A 17,829-nucleotide genomic window follows, 5' to 3' on the forward strand; every position below is an offset into this window, starting at 1 on the left:
ACCAGAACATGACCCACACGAAGTGAGCACATGCCGTTGGAAAATGGCACCGATAGACTTGCTCATTCAGGGTTGCCACAGACCTTCACTTTGGAAAAAATGCAGTACAGTTGTGAGACAGTGACGCACGATAAAGTGTGAGGTGCCTGTTAGGAAGCCGTTGCTGTCCATGAGGAGGGCAGCTGCAGCCAAAAGGTAGTGCGGAGGCCAAACTGCCCCAAATTCAGGAGTGACTAGAGCAGAAGGAGCCCAGCAAGAGGAGATCACGTTTCCCAGGAGCTGGTAGGAAGGTGAAGGAGAATCAGGGGCAGGGTGAGGGGAGGGTAGAATCCAGATCGTAGGGCTCCCGGGAACACATATGGTTTGCTGAAAAAGAGGAACGAGTGGAGGAGAAATTGAAAGTATAGCTGACAATTTTGGAGGTCAAGGCGGGCGAATAACTTAAGGTCAGGAGTTCGAGACCAGCCTGGCTAACATGCTGAAACCCTGTCTCTACTAAAAATACAGAAATTAGCCAGGCATGGTGGCACATGCCTGTAGTCCTAGCTTGGGAGGCTGAGGCAGGAGAATCACTTGAACCCGGGAGGTTGCAGTGAGCCAACATTGTGATACTGCACTCTAGCCTTGGTGACAGAGTGAAATTCCATCTCAAAAAGGAAAAAAAAAAAGGATAGCTGACAGCTGGTGGAATGGGGTTCTTTAGGCGAATGGGTGCTTAGCGTTGTTGAGGAAGAGAAAGTCTGGCTCTGCTGCGAGTTGCCTTGAGGGCAGGTACCACATCTTCTTCACTCCCCAGCACCAAGCAATAGGCCCTCAGAAAATGTTTATACAAATGAGTTAAGATTTTACTTCTTAGAAGTAGTCTTGACTGATATTGTAGAATACCAAAAAACTTCACTGTTTTTATGCCAGAATTACCATCCTGTATTGTACTGTATGTAAGCAATGTATTTGTAACCAGCACTTTGGGAGGCTGAGGTGGGCAGATCATCTAAGGTCAGGAGTTTGAGGCCAGCCTGGCCAACATGGTGAAATCCCATCTCTACCAAAAAATACAAAAAATTAGCTGGGCATGGTGGTGCATGCCTGTAGCGGAGGCTGAGGCATGAAAATCACTTGAACCAGGGAGGCGGAGGTTGCAGTGAACTAAGATCAAGCCACTGCACTCCAGCCTGGGTGACGAGACTCCATCTCAAAAAAAAACAAAAAAACAAAAAAAACCACAAAAGTTCTGTGATGATAGGTATGAGACACTGTACCTGGCCCTCTTTTTGATGTTCTGTGTTACATTTTGCCTACTGCAAATATTTCTAATATTAACAAAGACTGAATTTATAGACAACTTTTGATTCTGTGTAACTTAATTCTTTCAGAGTATATTCAAAAAGAACAAATTGGTTAGGAGAGGTAGAGTCAGCTCATCACAGACCATATTTCAGGGTGCAGATGGTGAGGGAATTAGCGTGGGTTGTATCCTGCTGTGCCAGTTACAATGTTGTAGATGGAAAACCCCAAACAAATATGTGGAGACTCTTCTGGTTCACATTTTTCTTTCTACTGCTTGTAAACCGGAGCACATACTGATGAGATCTCATTTTATATTATCCTTTTTCCCCCTAAGTTCACTAGAAAACATTTTGCCTTTTTTTCTTAATAAATCATTGCCAGTGAAATATGTTACATAAAATATGCTAAGCAAATCAAATGAGCATATCTAGAATTCACTTATGAGGACTGTAATGCATTGTTTCAAATACTGATTTATCTTTCTAAATAAAATTGCTTCATTTGATGAATTGCTGCCTGGAGACATTGATTGATTGATTGATTGGAACATTATTTGGCCTTCAGAGTTTTATCTCTGCATTTTCTTTTTTTTTTTTTTTTTTTTAACAGTGGGTGCCTGATAGACACCCTAGGATTATTCAGACGGAAAAGACCAGCTTTTGCAAAACAATGCTGAGGGACACTATGAAATCCTGGAATGATAGCCAGTCAGATCTGTGTAGCACTGACCAAGAAGAGGAAGAAGAGATGATTTTTGGTGAAAATGAAGATGATTTGGATGAGATGATGGATTTAAGTGATCTGCCTACCTCACTTTTTGCTTGCAGCGTCCATGAAGCAGTGTTTGAGGCACAAGAGCAGAAGGTAGGCATCTGTCCTCCCTTTCCCTGCATCTGTATCATGTTGAATGTGTGTGGATTTGGAGAAACAGTTTGCCTGGTCCCTGACAAATTACGTACAGAAAGTGTATATCCCCTGTTAGGCCAGGCTCGGTGCCTTATGCCTGTAATCCTAGCACTTGGGGAGGCCGAAGCAGGCAGATCACCTGAGGTCAGGAGTTCGAGACCAGCCTGGGCAACGTAGTAAGATCCTCATCTCCATAAAATAAAAAAATAATAATAAATTTAAAAGTGCATTGAGGTAAGAAAGGAGGAAGGATCACAGCCAGTGGAATAAAAGACCTCACAGGGAGGTGGCATTGGAGAAGGGCTGTTGAGAGCTGGGTAGGATTCTAGCAGGGAAGGGAAAGGGAATTTTGGCCAGAGGAAACAGAATAAGAAAAGAGCTGCATCGGGAGAGTGTGGGCAATTTTAGGAGTGGCAAGCCATTCTGTGTGCTTAGCACATAGCTGATATGTGGCCAGAGTCAGGAGAAATCCAGCTCGAAGGGCGAGTATGGGGCCGCCCAGCAATACCCCATGAATGTCCACCTCAGGAGCTTGTCCTTTTGTGGGAAATGGTCTAGAGGGCTTCTGAGCAGAGTGGCCATCATGTCAGGAAGCTCAGCCCACAGCACTTGGACGGCAGAGCGATGGGAATAGACGGCAGAGCAGAGAGGGAGCTCTCAGAGCACTCCGGCCTGGAGATGACCCACCCTGAAGCGGAGCAGGGAAGGGGGCTGTGGCCGCCAGCTTTGTGTCTTTCAGGGTTGTTCTCATTTACAAATGCTATTTGCTTTCCCAAGTTCAGTCATAATTTAGACATTTTGAAATCATCCTTTTTTCTCATACTAAGAGCTCTAAGTTTTTATGTTATAAATAAGTTAACCTTGTTTATTTGTTGTAAAAAAAACACATGTATTGCCAATTTATCTTAAAACTATATATGTGCTGGGTGCGGTGGCTCACACCTGTAATCCCACCACTTTGAGAGGCAGAAGTGGGCGGATCGTGAGATCAAGAGATTGAGACCATCCCAGTCAACATGGTGAAACCCCATCTCTACCAAAAGTACAAAAAGTAGCTGGGTGTGGTGGCACTCGCCTGTAGTCCCAGCAGCTCAGAAGGCTGAGGCAGGAGAATTGTTTAAACCCTGGAGGGGGAGGTTGCGGTGAGCTGAGTTCGTGCCATTGCACTCCAACCTCCAGCCTGGGCAACAAGAGCGAAACTCCATCTCAAAAACAGACAAACAAACAAAAAACACTGCATACGTAGGAATGTTCTCAGAAATCTCACAGTCTTTTCTATTTCAACCTTTTCTTTTTAACTGTAGCTTGGGAAATTTTTAACTTGCGAAAAGGGTGGATTCTTGTTGGTTTTCATTTTTCAAACCATTTGGGGGTTACGTCTAACCTAAATTTATACTGGAAATCATCCCAGCAGAAATTCTAGTCAGAGCAGTTCAGCGGACTTCCTAGTGAATTTTATTTAATATGCCTAACAGTAATATCTGAAATGACAAAATATAGAATGTTTATATTATAGTTATCTATAAATTATCAATTGGATATAACATGTGGACAGAATCAAGGCCAGGCATGATGGCTCATGCTTGTAATCCCAGCACGTTGGGAGGCCAAGGCGAGAGGATCGCTTAAAGCCAGGAGTTTGAGGTCAGCCTGGGCAACGTAGTGAGACCCTATTTCTATTAAAATAATATTTTTTTAAAATATGGGCAGAATCAAATGTTTCCTTTACATTTTTTTTTTCTATCAGTGTCTTATTTTGTTTTAATTTTTTCCTGAAGTCACCTGTTTGTTCAGGTCATCTCTGTGCAAAAAACAGTTTCTTCTGTTGGATTATAGACAGAATAATCCTGTTTGCAATTAAACACTTTAATTTCAAAAAATCATTTCTGGCTGGGCGCAGTGGCTCACACCTGTAGTCCCAGCACTTTGGGAGGCTGAGGCAGATGGATTACTTCAACCCAGGAGTTCGAGACCAGCCTGGCCAACATAGTAAGACCCCCATCTCTATTAAAACAATTTTTTTTTCTCACTTGAAAAAGTTTTTGTCTTTATAAGTTTCTAACTATTGGAGTAAGCGTTTACATTCTTCTGAATAATAGAATAAATAACACAGGTGCAATTATGTAAAGGTAAATCTTCGCTTTAGATCATTGGATTTTGGCTCCGTGTTTTCATCAATATTTCTTAAGAATAGTGTCGGGGGATAATAAATCATAGGAAAATAAACTATAAGAAAAATAAATGGAGAAAAAGACTTATCTTTCAATGTATATTCCTCAGCTGTAGGGTTGTTAATTTTATGCATGTGCCCTGCTAATCATTAGCTCCACCAGGAGTGTGACAGGCAGCGCTTCATTTTTCTTTGACAGATTTGGATTTGTCCCAATGTGATTGTGTTTGCTTGTTTGTTGTTTTTAACCCTAGTTTTTCCTCTCTCTTTTTTAAAAGTGACAGGGTCTTGCTCTGTCTTCTAGGTTGGACTGTGGTGGCACAATCGTAGGTCACTGTAACCTTGACCTCCTGGGCTTAAGCAATCCTCCTACCGCAGCCTCTCAAGTAGCTGGGACTGCAGGCATGCACCAACACACCTGGCTAATTTTTGTTGTTGTTGTTGAGATGGAGTCTCTGTCACCCAGGCTTGAGTGCAGTGGTGCAGTCTCAGCTCACTGCAATCTCTGCCTCCTGGATTCAAGCGATCCTTCCATCTCAGCCTCCCAAGTAGCTAGGATTACAGGTGTGCACCACCATGCCTGGCTCACTTTTTTGTATTTTTAGTAGAGACAGGGTTTCACCATGTTGGCCAGGCTGGTTTTGAACTCCTGACCTCAGATGGTCTGCCTGCTTTGTCTTCCCAAAATGCTGGGACTACAGGTGCATGCCACCACACCTAGCAAATTTTTGTACTTTTAGTAGAGACAGGGTTTTGCCATGTTGGCCAGGCTGGTCTCAAACTTCTGACTTCAAGTGATCTGCCATCTCGGCCTCCCAAAGTGCTGGGATTACAGGTGTGAGCCCCTGTGCCTGGCCTGTTTTTTGTTTGTTTGTTTTAAGAGGCAAGGTCTTGCTATATTATCCAGACTGGTCTCAAACTCCTGGGCTCAAGCGATCTTCCTACCTCTGCTTCCAAAAGTGCTGGGATTATAGGTGTGATCCACCATGCCTGGCCCCTCCAGAAGCAAATTAATCTTGCTTTTGAACATGAGCAGTTTTCAAAATATAGGTTAGATTTTTATAACATGAGAAATGGGACTGTTTTTTCTTCCTTAGGTCTTGGTGTCTGAGGGGACTTGGTAGATGTTAGTGTCAGCAGTCTTCTCAACAGGACTTCCCATACAAAGAAATGCAGTGTGGCTTTTAGAATGTAGTCCCTTGCAAAGTACTGCCCTTTGTATATAAAACTGTTTCTGGCAGGTCGAAGTGGCTCAGCCTGTGATCCCAGCACTCTGGGAGGCCGAGGCAGGGGGATCACGAGGTCAAGAGGTTTCACTGGTTAACACAGTGAAACCCCATCTCTACTAAAAATACAAAAAAAATTGGCCAGGCATGGTGATGTGTGCCTGTAGTCCCAGCTACAGGGAGGCTGAGGCAGGCGAATTGCTTGAACCCACAGGGTGGAGGTTGCAGTGAACCAAGATTGCACTACTGCACTCAGCCTGAGCGACAGAGTGGGACTCTGTCTCCAAAAAAAAAACTATCTGACCTCCTCACCATAGAACATTTGATTTATGTTTCTGATTATGGTGGTTTGGGGATATTAAGACATCACTACTTGCTTTGCTGTCCTGCTCTTTAATGGGTGACACTGAGCATCTCACTGAGTTCTCAGTCCAGAGCAGCACCTGTTAAGTGCTTGTTAAATAAATGGATTCTGTAAGATGGTTGTTGAGGATTAGTGATATAGTACTATGATCAAGAAACAGAACTGTGAGCTAAGCAAGGTAAAATAGTACATAGGAGATTTCATCTGTAATTATGCACAATTTAAATCTTTCAAGCATTGATTCTGCACCTTCAATTTAAAGAAGAGTCAAAAATATTATTTAAGAAAAGTAAATGATATTTGGAAGCTGAGTGAAGTGATCTTATGATTTTTTAGACTAAATCAATTGCTTGTGTATTCTAGCATAGCCTTCACCCAGAAAAAGTAGAATCCTTTGAGGAAAGTGATGTTTCAACTTTGGGAATTAAAAAAGAGTATTCGAAGGAAGAATATCTCTGTTATAGTGAACTGTTTTTAACAGAGCAGGAAACATCATAAGGTTTCAGTAGATGTTTGTTTAATTGGTTTTATATTGCTGTTCTGGTCAAGAATTAGTAAGTTAGCTGCAAGGCTCAATTAAATACTAGAGCATCATAGAAGTTTAGAATTAAGAAATCCTGGGCCAGGCACGGTGGCTCACACCTGTAGTTCCAGCACTTTGGGAGGCTGAGGTGGGTGGATCACGAGGTCAGGAGATAGAGACCATCCTGGCCAACATGGTGAAACCCCATCTCTACTAAATATGCAGCAATTGGCTGGGCATGATGGCGCGCACCTGTGGTCCTGGCTACTCAGGAGGCTGAGGCAGGAGAGTCGCTTGAGCCTGGGAGGTGAAGGTTGCAGTGAGCCGAGATCATGCCACTGCACTCCAGCCTGGCGACAGAGCAAGACTCTGTCTAAAAAAAAACATGAAACAACCTAGTCAAGTCTCTAAATCTTATACAGTATAATCTGTATAATCTTACAGAGATTTAGAGCTATAGACATTGTTACTAAACATTGTTGAAAGAAATTTAAAGAAGGCACAAATAAAGGGGAAGACATTTGTGTCTGTGGACTGGAAAACTTAATAACATTAAGATGTCAGTACTACCCAAAATGCTCTACAGATTCAATTCAGTCCCTACCAAAATCCCAATGATGTTTTTTCCAGAAATAGAAAAGCTACCTTGAAATTCATATGGAACCTCAAGAATCCCAAATAGCCAAAACAATCTTGAAAAACAGAGAACAAAGTTGGTCTCACACTTCCTAATTTCAAAAGTTAGTATAAAGCCATGGTAATCAAAACAGTGTGATTTTGGCATAAAGACAAACTGGCATAAAGACAAACATAGAGATCGATGGAATTGAATAGACATCCCAGAAATGAACCTTTGTATATATGATCAAATTATTTTCAACAAAGTTACCTAGACTATTCTATAGGGGAAAGGACAGTTTCTTTTTAACAAAAGTTGCTGGGAAAACTGGAAATCCACATGCAGAAGAATGAAATTGCATCCTTATTTTATATCAAATAAAAAATTAACTCAGAATGGATCAAGCTACTCAGGAGGCTGAGGTTGTTTGAACCCAGGAATTTGAGGCCAACCCAGACAACGTAATGAGACCCCATCTCCTTAAAAAAAAAAAAAAAAAGACCAAAGACCTAAATGTTATAATTAAAACTATAAAACTCTTAGAAGAGGCTGGGTGTGGTGGCTCATGCCTATAATCCCAGCACTTTGGGAGTCCAGGGTGAGTGGATCACCTAAGGGCAGGAGTTCGAGACCAGCCTGGCCAACATGGCAAAACCCCATCTCTGCTAAAAATACAAAACATTAGTTGGGTGTGGTGGTGTGCGCCTATAATCCCAGCTACTCGGGAGGCTGAAGCAGGAGAATCGCTTGAACCCAGGAGGCGAAGGCTACAGTGAGCCGAGATTGTGCCACTGTGTTCCAGCCTGGGTGACAGAGTGAGATTCTACCTCAACAACAACAACAAAAAATATATCCAGAATATATAAAGAACTCCCAAATAACAACAGAAAACTCAAACAACCCAATTGAAAAATGGGTTAAGGACTTGAATAGATATTTCTTCAAAACAGATATATAAATGGCCAGCAAGCTCAACATCAGTAATAATTAGGGAAATGCAAATCAAAATCACAATGAGATACTACTTCACATCCATTAGGATGGCTTTTAGCATAAAAACAGAAACAAGTGTTGGCAGGGAATGGAAAAAATAGAACCCATATGCATTTCGGTGAAAATGTGAAATGACACTGCTGCTGTGGAAAACAGTGTGACAGTTCCTCAAAAAATTAAATATAGCATTACAATATGATCCACCAATTCTACTTCTGGGTACAAAACAATTGAAATGAGGGGTTTGAACAGATATTTGTACAGCTGTGTTCATAGCAGCATCATTCACAATAGCCAAAGATGGAAACAGACCAGATATTCTGCAGTTGTTGAATGGATGGAAATAGACAAGATATTCAGCAGTTGTTGAATGGATGGATAAAATGTGTTATATACATACAGTGGAATATCATTCAGCTTTCAAAAGGAGTAAATTATGACACATGCTGCTACAGCATGGATGCATCTTGAAGACATTATACTAAGCCAGACACAAGAAGACAAATACTGTATGATTCTATTTTATATGGGATACATAGAATTGTCAAATTCATAGAGATAGAAAATAGAACAGGCCAGGTACAGTGGCTCACACCTGTAATCCCAGCACTTTGGGAGGCTGAGATGGGTGGATCACTTGAGGTCAGGAGTTCGAGCCCAGCCTGGCCAATAGGATGAAACCCCATCATTACTAAAAATAGAAAAATTAGCTGGGCGTGGTGGTGTACGCCTGTAGTCCCAGCTACTCAGAAGGCTGAGGCAGGAGAATCGCTTGAACCTAGGAAGTGGAGGTTGCAGTAAGCCGAGATCGTGTCATTGCACTCCAGCCTGGGTGACAAAGTGAGACTATTAAAAAAAAAAATAGAATATTGGTTTATCAGGGGGTGGGGAAAAGATTTATGGTTTAATGTATCGAGAGCTTGTTTGGGATGATAGAAAAGTTCGGGAGATGGATGGTGGTGATGGTCACACAGTATGACTGTACTTAATACCATTGACTTGTACATCTAGAAATGGTTAAAATGATATATTTGTGTTTGGTATATTTGACCACAATAAAAATCATGCCAAAAAAAAAAACAACCTATTTTTCTTGAGTTTAGTGTCCTTGGTAATATGTTTTAATGTATTTAAATACATGCATACATATATTTATACACATCTTTGTGTGTGACATGTATGTACTGGACACCTCTTTTGCCCTACTTTAATCCTCTTTTCACCCAGTTGTTGCTGGAGCAGCCAACTGTGTACAGGTGTGACCTCGTACCTGGCCTGAGCTGCCCTGTCTTCCTGTCCCAGCATTTCTGTGCTGCTTGTACAAGGTTGCTCAGCCATATTGACGCATGTACAAACTCAGATGCTTGAGGGAGCTAAAGTCCCATGTGATAGCCCTCAAACCAGTGGGGAACTAGACCCAGTGAATAAGGTCCTCTGTGTTCTGATACCGAAGCCAGCCGTTCTCAGGTGGGTTCTTATTGGCTTCTCAGCAGATCAAGCCCCAGATGTCCATAGAGGTGACCAGCTTGAAAATGTGACCTGGAAGGACAGAGAATGAGCTTGTCCTCCTTCCCTGTGCCACTCTTAGCATAAAAACAGGCATGGTGGCACGCACACTTGTAATCCCAGCTACTCGGGAGGCTGAGGCAGGAGAATCACTTGAACCTGGGAGGTGGAGGTTGCAGTGAGCCGAGATCATGCCACTGTACTGCAGCCTGGTGGCAGAGCAAGACTCTGTCTAAAAAAAAAAAAAGCTAGGTTACCCATATATATATGTTCCTAATCTTTCCAAAGCAGAGTGTTTCATGGTTGGGGACGGGTTGATTCAGGAGAGAGGGAGCTCAGAATAGGCATGTGTGTCGACTCCACACTGCCTGCCACAGAGCCTGGCTTGTGAGCCTTGCTGTTCATTAAATAGGTGCCAGAAAACAACTGGGAAAGTAATCTACGTGCCCCAACATTTGTGTTGAACCCTTATAAATTAGTTTCAATAACCATGTCTTTTCTATTTTGTTATTTCCTTACCCAATTTACATTTTTATTTTTGTAAGTTTTATATCATATTTAGGACAGTACAACATGTTCATAATATATTTATATGTGTGTATAAATAAGTAAATAAGCCAGGTGTGGTGGCTCATACCTGTCATCCTAGCACTTTGGGAGGCCAAGGCAGGAGGATTTCTTGAGCCAAGGAATTCGAGGCAGCAGTAAGCTATGATATCACCACTGTATCCCAGTGTGGGCAACAAAATGAGATCCCATCTCAAAAAAGAAAGACAAAATACTTTTAGTAGTTAGGTGTACAGAGCACTTTGCTTTTCCTGAACCACTTTAAAGCCTGAGTTGCCAGCAATGATGGTGGTCACTCCTCAATACTTAATACAATATGCATTTTCTTGGGAGAAAAAACCAAACACCTGGAAGTTAACATTGTTACATTTCTGCCTCCTAATCCTCAGATCGCATTCAGGATTTGCCAGTGGTCCCAGTAATGTCCTTTATAGTGAAAATATGCAGTTGTTCACCACACCTTGCATTTGGTCATCAGATGTCTTGAGTCTCTTTCAGTCTGAAGGAAGGCCCCTCTCCCCTCACTGTTCACAGCATCCCCACACGCTTGAAGATACAGCCCAGTTATTCTGTAGCGTGGCTCTCACTTGGGGTTTGTGTGAGGTTTCCTCAGGATTCAATTCAGTGCATCTTTGGCCAGAACATTGCCTAAGTGACGCTGTTCTCCTCCCTTCAGGTCCTGTCGGATGGTTCGGTTTCGATTTGTCCCTTGCTGCTCAGAGCCCTTGGTTAAGGTGGTGTCTGCCAGACTCTGCGGTCAAGTTGCTCTTTTTCTGCTTGTAATTAATAATTTGTGGGAGGTACTTTGAAACTGCAAATGTCCTGTTTCCTCATCCAACTTTCAGTGTATTCAGCTTATTTATACAGTAAGGTTCATGGTTTCCTATTTTATTCGTTCGTTATAATCTGTTCTGTGATGATTTTGATGCCACAGTGTGTCCAGATTTGGCCAGTGGTTGTCCCTTCAAGGTGGCTTCTGTATCTTTTTGACATGTGCCCATCATTCTTTGAGTACTTCCTTACTTTCTAGCACAGGATATTCCAGAATTATTTGGTACTTTCACTGCCTCAGCCCTAGCACTTGGGCTCCAACATACAGTTTTGATCTAGGAGTCAGCCTTGTTCCAAGGAGCTCTGATTGCTTTCAGAGGAGAAGAGTGTATAGAAACCAGGATATGAGAGTTGGCTGTGTCCATTGCTCTTGGAGTGCCCCCGTTCCTAGGCCCTTCAGTGGACAGGGCTAGGAAATATGCAGATGCATACGTGTGTCTACATACATGCACACGCATACATGTATCTGCATGCATGCACATGCATGTATTTACACTTAACACGTCCAGCTCCAGTCCAATACTGTAGAGTTTTCTCCCTTCCCCTGGCTGTGACTGGCACTACCTTTTTCCTGTGTGTGCTGGGCTTCCCCCTATACAGACACCCCCTCACCCCACAGGGCTCCACTGTCCCCTGCTGAGTTCCCACACAACACCCCCTTACCTTTCCACACTGCCTGGGCTCCGGCCCCCAGTCTGCCTGCTCTGAAACTGGAATGCCCTTCCTCTTAGCCTGTGTTGGGCAGCCCCTCAATGGGCATGCTGTTCTCATCCCTGCTGGGCTTCAACACCCCATCCCAGGTCACTCCAAGTGACCACCTGCCCTGCCCTACCTGGACCCCACACCTGGCTCCAGGCCGCTGCGGAGCTCCCACTGCCCAGCTGTGTGCACATCTACCTACATGGCTCCATCCAACAGCTTCTGAACTCAATGTTCAGGAATAGAAAGGATGCCTTATTCATTACTATTATTATTTTTGAGACAAGATCTGGCTCTGTTGCCCAGGCTGGAGTACAGTAGAGCTATCTCGGCTCATTGCAGCCTCTGCCTCCTGCGCTCAAATGATCCTCCCACCTCAGCTTCCTGAGTACCAGGGACTACAGGCACACACCACCACACCCAGGCAGTTTTGTACTTTTTTGTAGCCACACGGTTTTGCCATCTTGCCCAGGCTGGTTCAAACTTTTGAGCTCAAGTCATCTGCCTGCATTGGCCCCCCAAAGTGTTGGGATTACAGGCGTGAGCCACCATGCCTGGCCAGGATGCCTTATTCTTTAAAACAACAACATAATACACTTCCGTTCCTTACCATGGTTGTCTGTACATTCAAGTTTATGTGCCTGCAGAAAGATGGCCAGCACATAAAAATCTCCTCCACCCTCTAATGTCCATGAAGAAGGCACCACCAGGAGGAAAACAGACTTAGTCTGGAATAAACCCTGTCTGGCAGTGCAATTTGGATTTGTTCTTTGCTGTGAGCCCTTGGTTAATCAGCACCTAGGATGACACCTGGGCTTCATGAGTGAGTGAGTGGAGAGACATTCAGAAAGGCTTGAACAAGGCACATAGGGACCTCTAGATGGAGACCAGAGAAACAGTCCTCCAAGTCAATGTCAGTCACTAGGCACACGGGCAAGTCCAAGCATGAAGCTTTTTTTTGTTTAATCTTTGTGCATAACTGACCTTCATGAAGAATCCTGTCTTGCTGCCCTACTTTTTCCTTACATACTTTGATGACTTCCTGTCAGCCACTTCCCTTCGTTTTAGGTGGCTCTTCATTCTCCCATGCTAACTTGGCACCATCAATAACCTGCACAGCAAAGCATTGAAGGCCATCACCAACAGCTGATTTTAACAAGTAGGAAACAAAACAAAAAAAGTTAAAAGCAAGATTAAAAGTGAAGTCAAAGCTACTGGGCTTTCACGTCTGTAATCACAGCACTTTGGAGGCCAAGGTGGGCAAATCACGAGGTCAAGAGATTGAGACCATCCTGGCCAACATGATGAAACCCCATCTCTACTAAAAATGCAAAAATTAGCCGAGCATGGTGGCGCGTGCCTGTAGTCCCAGCTACTCGAGAGGATGAGGAAGGAGAATCACTTGAAACCAGGAGGCAGAGGTTGCAGTGAGCTGAGATCACGTCACTGCACTCCAGCCTGGCGACAGATGGAGACTGTCTCAAAAAAAAAAGAAGAGAAAGCAGTGTGTGTGTGTGTGTGTGTGTGTGTGCGCATGCACACACTCTAGGTAGGATTTGACTACAGCTACAGTTGAAAAAAAAAAAATCCCTGCTCTCCTCTCCCTTAGTTCAAGTCAGAGTTCATAGCAGATTGAGTCCCCAGTGTCAACCCAGAAGTAGTGTTCTCTTCTCCAGCTGTTGTGGGTCATAGGCCAGGTTCTGAGGAATGCTGCATCACTGATTCCATTTCATTCTCACTCCCCATCCCCGAGTGTCCTGGGGGGCATGTCTCCTAGGGGACCACCCTAGCAGTGGGGCTGTTGGGAGGGGCAGGTGCTAACTTTTCACCAGTGCCCTTTGTAGAACCTGCTATGTAGTGAATATTGTGTCATCGCCACGCATTCCCCTCCTTTCTGGGGATTTCACATTGTACAGAAGAGCAGCTACTTTCATGCCCACAGAGTAGAGAGTGGACGCTTGCAAAAGCTCTCCCCTGTTTGTGTTAGCTCTCTGTGTATTACAGCTGTCCTAGGAGCATTAAACAGTCACTCTTTTTTTTTCTTTTGGAGACAGAGTTTTGCTCTTGCTGCCCAGGCTGGAGTGCAATGGCATGATCTCAGCTCACCACAACCCCACCTCCTGGGTTCAAGCAATTCCCCTGCCTCAGCCTCCTGAGTAGCTGGGATTACAGGCATGCACCACCATGCCTGGCTAATTTTGTATTTTTAGTAGAGACAGGGTTTCTCCATGTTGGTCAGTCTGGTCTTGAACTCCTGACCTGAGGTGATCCACCTGCCTTGGCCTCCCAAAGTGCTGGGATTACAGGCGTGAGCCACTGTGCACAGCCACATTCACTCTTTATCCTCACAGCAGCCCAAAGAAGTGGGTCCATGTCCCTCCTCTAACAGGTAAGGTAACACTAGTCACAGCAATGGTAAGTAACTTGCCCAGGGCCACACAGTTATATAATAGAGGCAGGAGTCACACCCACCTCCAGAGTTCTGTTACTTGAGAAGACAAATAGCTGGTAGAAGCCATCAGGCCTTCCTGAAGCTACCTTCCCAGATTGTGGATCCCTCTCAGATCTCTTTTGTGGTCTCATGTGAAGAGGTGAACAGCCTCTGTTACTGGGTGCAGATAAGAGCATTTCATGAATGCTAAAGGCCTATGAATGGGGCCTCTGGTCCTCCTGGAATAGAAAGCATCCATGTTCCCTTCTCAGAGGCAGAGCGGCGTTTGTTGCTTTTTCATCACAGCCAGTGCTCGCTCACAGAAGTCACAGATGAGATCACCCGATAGACATTGTCTCTGATGGGGCCGTTGGAGCGTCTCCACCTGGCCCATGCCATTCTGCTTCTGGCTGTAATGGAGCCCAAGGCCAGATGTGGAATTCAAGCTGAACTTGGACTTTCCAAATCTTTCCTACCTCGTGGGCTGGTAGGGCACGAAAGAGGGAGGGGAGATTCCAGTGGACATTCTGGAAAGCAGTTATCAGTTTTCTTCAACAGCTGGCATGGACCTGCTAATATACCGACCTTGAAAACGGAACCCACTTTGGGAGGCCGAGGTGGGTGGATCACGAGGTCAAGAGATCGAAACCATCCTGGTCAACATGGTGAAACCCCATCTCTACTAAAAATACAAAAATTAGCTGGGCGTGGTGGTGCGTGCCTATAATCCCAGCTACTCAGGAGGCTGAGGCAGGAGAATTGCCTGAACCCAGGAGGCGGAGGTTGCAGTAAGCCGAGATCGTGCCATTGCACTCCAGCCTGGGTAACAAGAGTGAAACTCCGTCTCAAAAAAGAAAACGGAACCGGAAGTGCTTGAACAGCAGCCTGGGCAACTGAAACACTTTCCCTTGTTCCTGGGAAAATTTGCATGGTTTGCAGGGCAAGAACTCACTGTGGTTTTTCTCGACTATGATGTCTTAGATCAGAACTATATGTTTCAGCCCAAGTGCCTGGATAGGTTCGCAAACCTGAGGAGTTTTGTGGGCTATTTTCAGGCTTTGGGTTAGGTAATCACCTGCTTGAAATTTGACTGCCTCTTTGAGATGCCCGTCAACAGCAAAATAGCTCAGTGGGTTGCAAAGGACAGAAATCTCTGCGTTTCACAATTTGTGTGCTCTCTCCCTAGTTTTGGTCAATTTGCTGTTTCCTTCAGGGGGTCTAATAATCTGCTCCTCTATCTTCTTTATTCAGTAAATAACCAGACAACCTGTAGGCTTAAGGGTAAAAAGGCCGACGCTGCTGTCATAAGCTGGGTTCCCATCAGAAGTTCTCCCATTTGTGGTTTTGAAGATCGCACTTCTCCAATAGATGTTCCCTGAAAAAGCGAAATAAAAGTACTTTTCTTTACCGATGGGCTAAAGGGTTTGAGTGTCATTGAGTGGAATACCTTCATATCTTGAAATTTGTGTGTGTGTGTGTGTGTGTGTGTGTGTGTAGACTTTCCGTAGAAACCCTGACAGCTGCCTAATCAGCTTAACTGTTAATGTTGTTGTAATTGGGTGGTAGCTGTGGCTATGCATCTGTTCCTCTCCTTAGGTGGCAACCTGCATTTTTCTAGGTGTTTTGAGGCTAGCAATTGGCCAAGAAACTACTTGAAAATGATTTCTACATTGTGCAAACATCTTCAGTATAAGCATAAGTATAGATCTTTTCCAATGTAACTACAGAATAGAGAAATTTTTATTTTTATTTTTTTATGTTTTTGTGTTTTGAGATAGGGTCTCCCTCTGTCACCCAGGCTGGAGTGCACTGAACAATCTTGGCTCACTGCAGCTTCAACTTCCTGGGCTCAAGCAATCCTCCCACCTCAGCCTCCTGAGTAGCTGGGACTACAGGCACACGCCACCACAAATGGCTATTTGTTTTTTGTAGAGACAAGGTCTCATTATGTTACTCAAGCTGGTCTCAGACTCCTGGCCTCAAGTGATCCTCTTGCATCAGCCTCCCATAGTGTTGAGATTACAGGCGTAAGCCACTGCGCCCAGCTGGAGAAGTTTTTGTCACCAGAATTACTATTAACAACTAAGGATACCTTGCTCTAACTAAAGATGGAAAATAGTTGCCGGCCAAAACTAGCCTTTCTGGGCCCACAGCCAGGTCTATGGCAGACACTCATGAAGTAGGGCTCTGGCCCCCAACACCTGTGCTCAGTGATGGTGAGACCCAGGAGCTACCTCTGCCCTGGCAGCCAGCTGCTATAGCCACTTCACCCTATTCTTTATCTTGTTTCCCCTTATACTTTTTTTTTTTTTTAATTTTGGTAAAACTCATAGTGAAATATACAGATCTTCCAAGTATACAGTTTGGTGAGTTTTGACAGTATCTACCCTTGTAACTAACACAGCAATCAAAATATTTTAATGATCCCATCCTTATGCCAATCCATAGTTGATTCACATCAAAAATGATTAATCATCATGCTGACCACTTTTCTTGTACATGGTTTAAGGAATATTATAGATTTGAAAAAAAAATCATAGCCCTTTAAGAATTTATGTTCCAGAGTTGGGCACAGTGCGGCTCACACCTGTAGTCCCAGCACTGTGGGAGCCTGAGGCAGGCAGATCATTTGAGGTCAGAAGTTCAAGACTAGCCTGGCCAACATGGCGAAACCTCATCTCTACTAAAAATACAAAAATTAGCTGGGCATGGTGCTGCGTGCCTGTAATTGCAGCTACTCAGGATGCAGGAGAATTACGTGAACCTGGGAGACAGAGGTTCCAGTGAGCTGAGATTGCACCACTGCACTCCAGCCTAGGCAACAGAGTGAGACTCAATCTCAAAAAAAAAAAAAAGAATTTATGTTGCAATAAGTCAGAATATGTGTTTATACGTAGAGTAGCCATTAAAACATAAAAACCAGTCTTGAATAGCTAGCATTCCATATTTTCTTGAATTTTAATTCAGTTACATGATTCTTTCTGATCTGAAAAAGTAATGATGGCAACATAAATAAAGGTTATCAAAGGTCTTTGCCTTTTTTTATATATTCTGCTCCCCTCTAGTGCTTCTGACTTTAGGTTCCAGAATTTTACAAGTACTCAGATTATCAAAGTCCAGTTTTAAAATTCACCATGCCTAGCTATATGTGTGTGTGTGTTTTTTTTTTTTTTTTCTGGTCAGTAAAGTCCATCTCTCTGGCTCTTCTAGTCTGCAGTGATTGAAAACCAAAGCACTTTGCCCAGGCAGAAATGGAGGCCTTGCCTTTGATATTAGTGGACCTGCAGGCGCTGGACACTGGAGAAATGGAATTTTCCATATTAGATTTACAGAAAGACGTCTAATAGAAATTTTTTGCCTTAGGATACCAAAGATAATTTCACTGCTGAGTGGATGGAGCCATTACTTCTCAAGAGTGAAATCGTTCTTCCTACTCTTTTTTGTTTTGTTTTCTTTAGTTTTTTGAGATGGGATCTTGCTCTGTTGCCCAGGCTGGAGTGCAGTGGCACAATCACGGCTCTCTGCAACCTCTGCCTCCCAGGTTCAAGCAATCCTTGTGCCTCAGCCTCCCATCCTCCTACTGTTTAATGTTCAGAAGTGGTGGGCTCCTTTTTTTTTTTTTTTTTTCAGTCCAAAGCAAAGGGTTGTGGCAAAATCATCTTCCCAGTTTGTTCTTCAGTGAAACAGCTAAACCTTGCCTTCTGTGA

General features: G+C 43.7%; 1 protein-coding gene across 3 annotated transcripts in view; it reads left to right on the forward strand.

Annotated features, from left to right (window-relative positions):
• The window catches only part of RCAN3 (RCAN family member 3), a 41,571-nt gene that overhangs the window by 10,810 nt on the left and 12,932 nt on the right, over positions 1-17,829 (forward strand). For all 3 annotated transcript variants that reach the window (XM_035308155.3, XM_035308154.3, XM_035308157.3), the window contains exon 2: positions 1,897-2,151. In XM_035308155.3, the coding sequence (XP_035164046.1) occupies positions 1,957-2,151 (195 nt within the window). In that variant the 5' untranslated portion in view covers positions 1,897-1,956. The remainder of the gene's footprint in view (positions 1-1,896; positions 2,152-17,829) is intronic.

Source organism: Callithrix jacchus, chromosome 7 (assembly GCF_049354715.1).
Source record: "Callithrix jacchus isolate 240 chromosome 7, calJac240_pri, whole genome shotgun sequence".
Taxonomy (NCBI): Eukaryota; Metazoa; Chordata; class Mammalia; order Primates; family Cebidae; genus Callithrix; species Callithrix jacchus.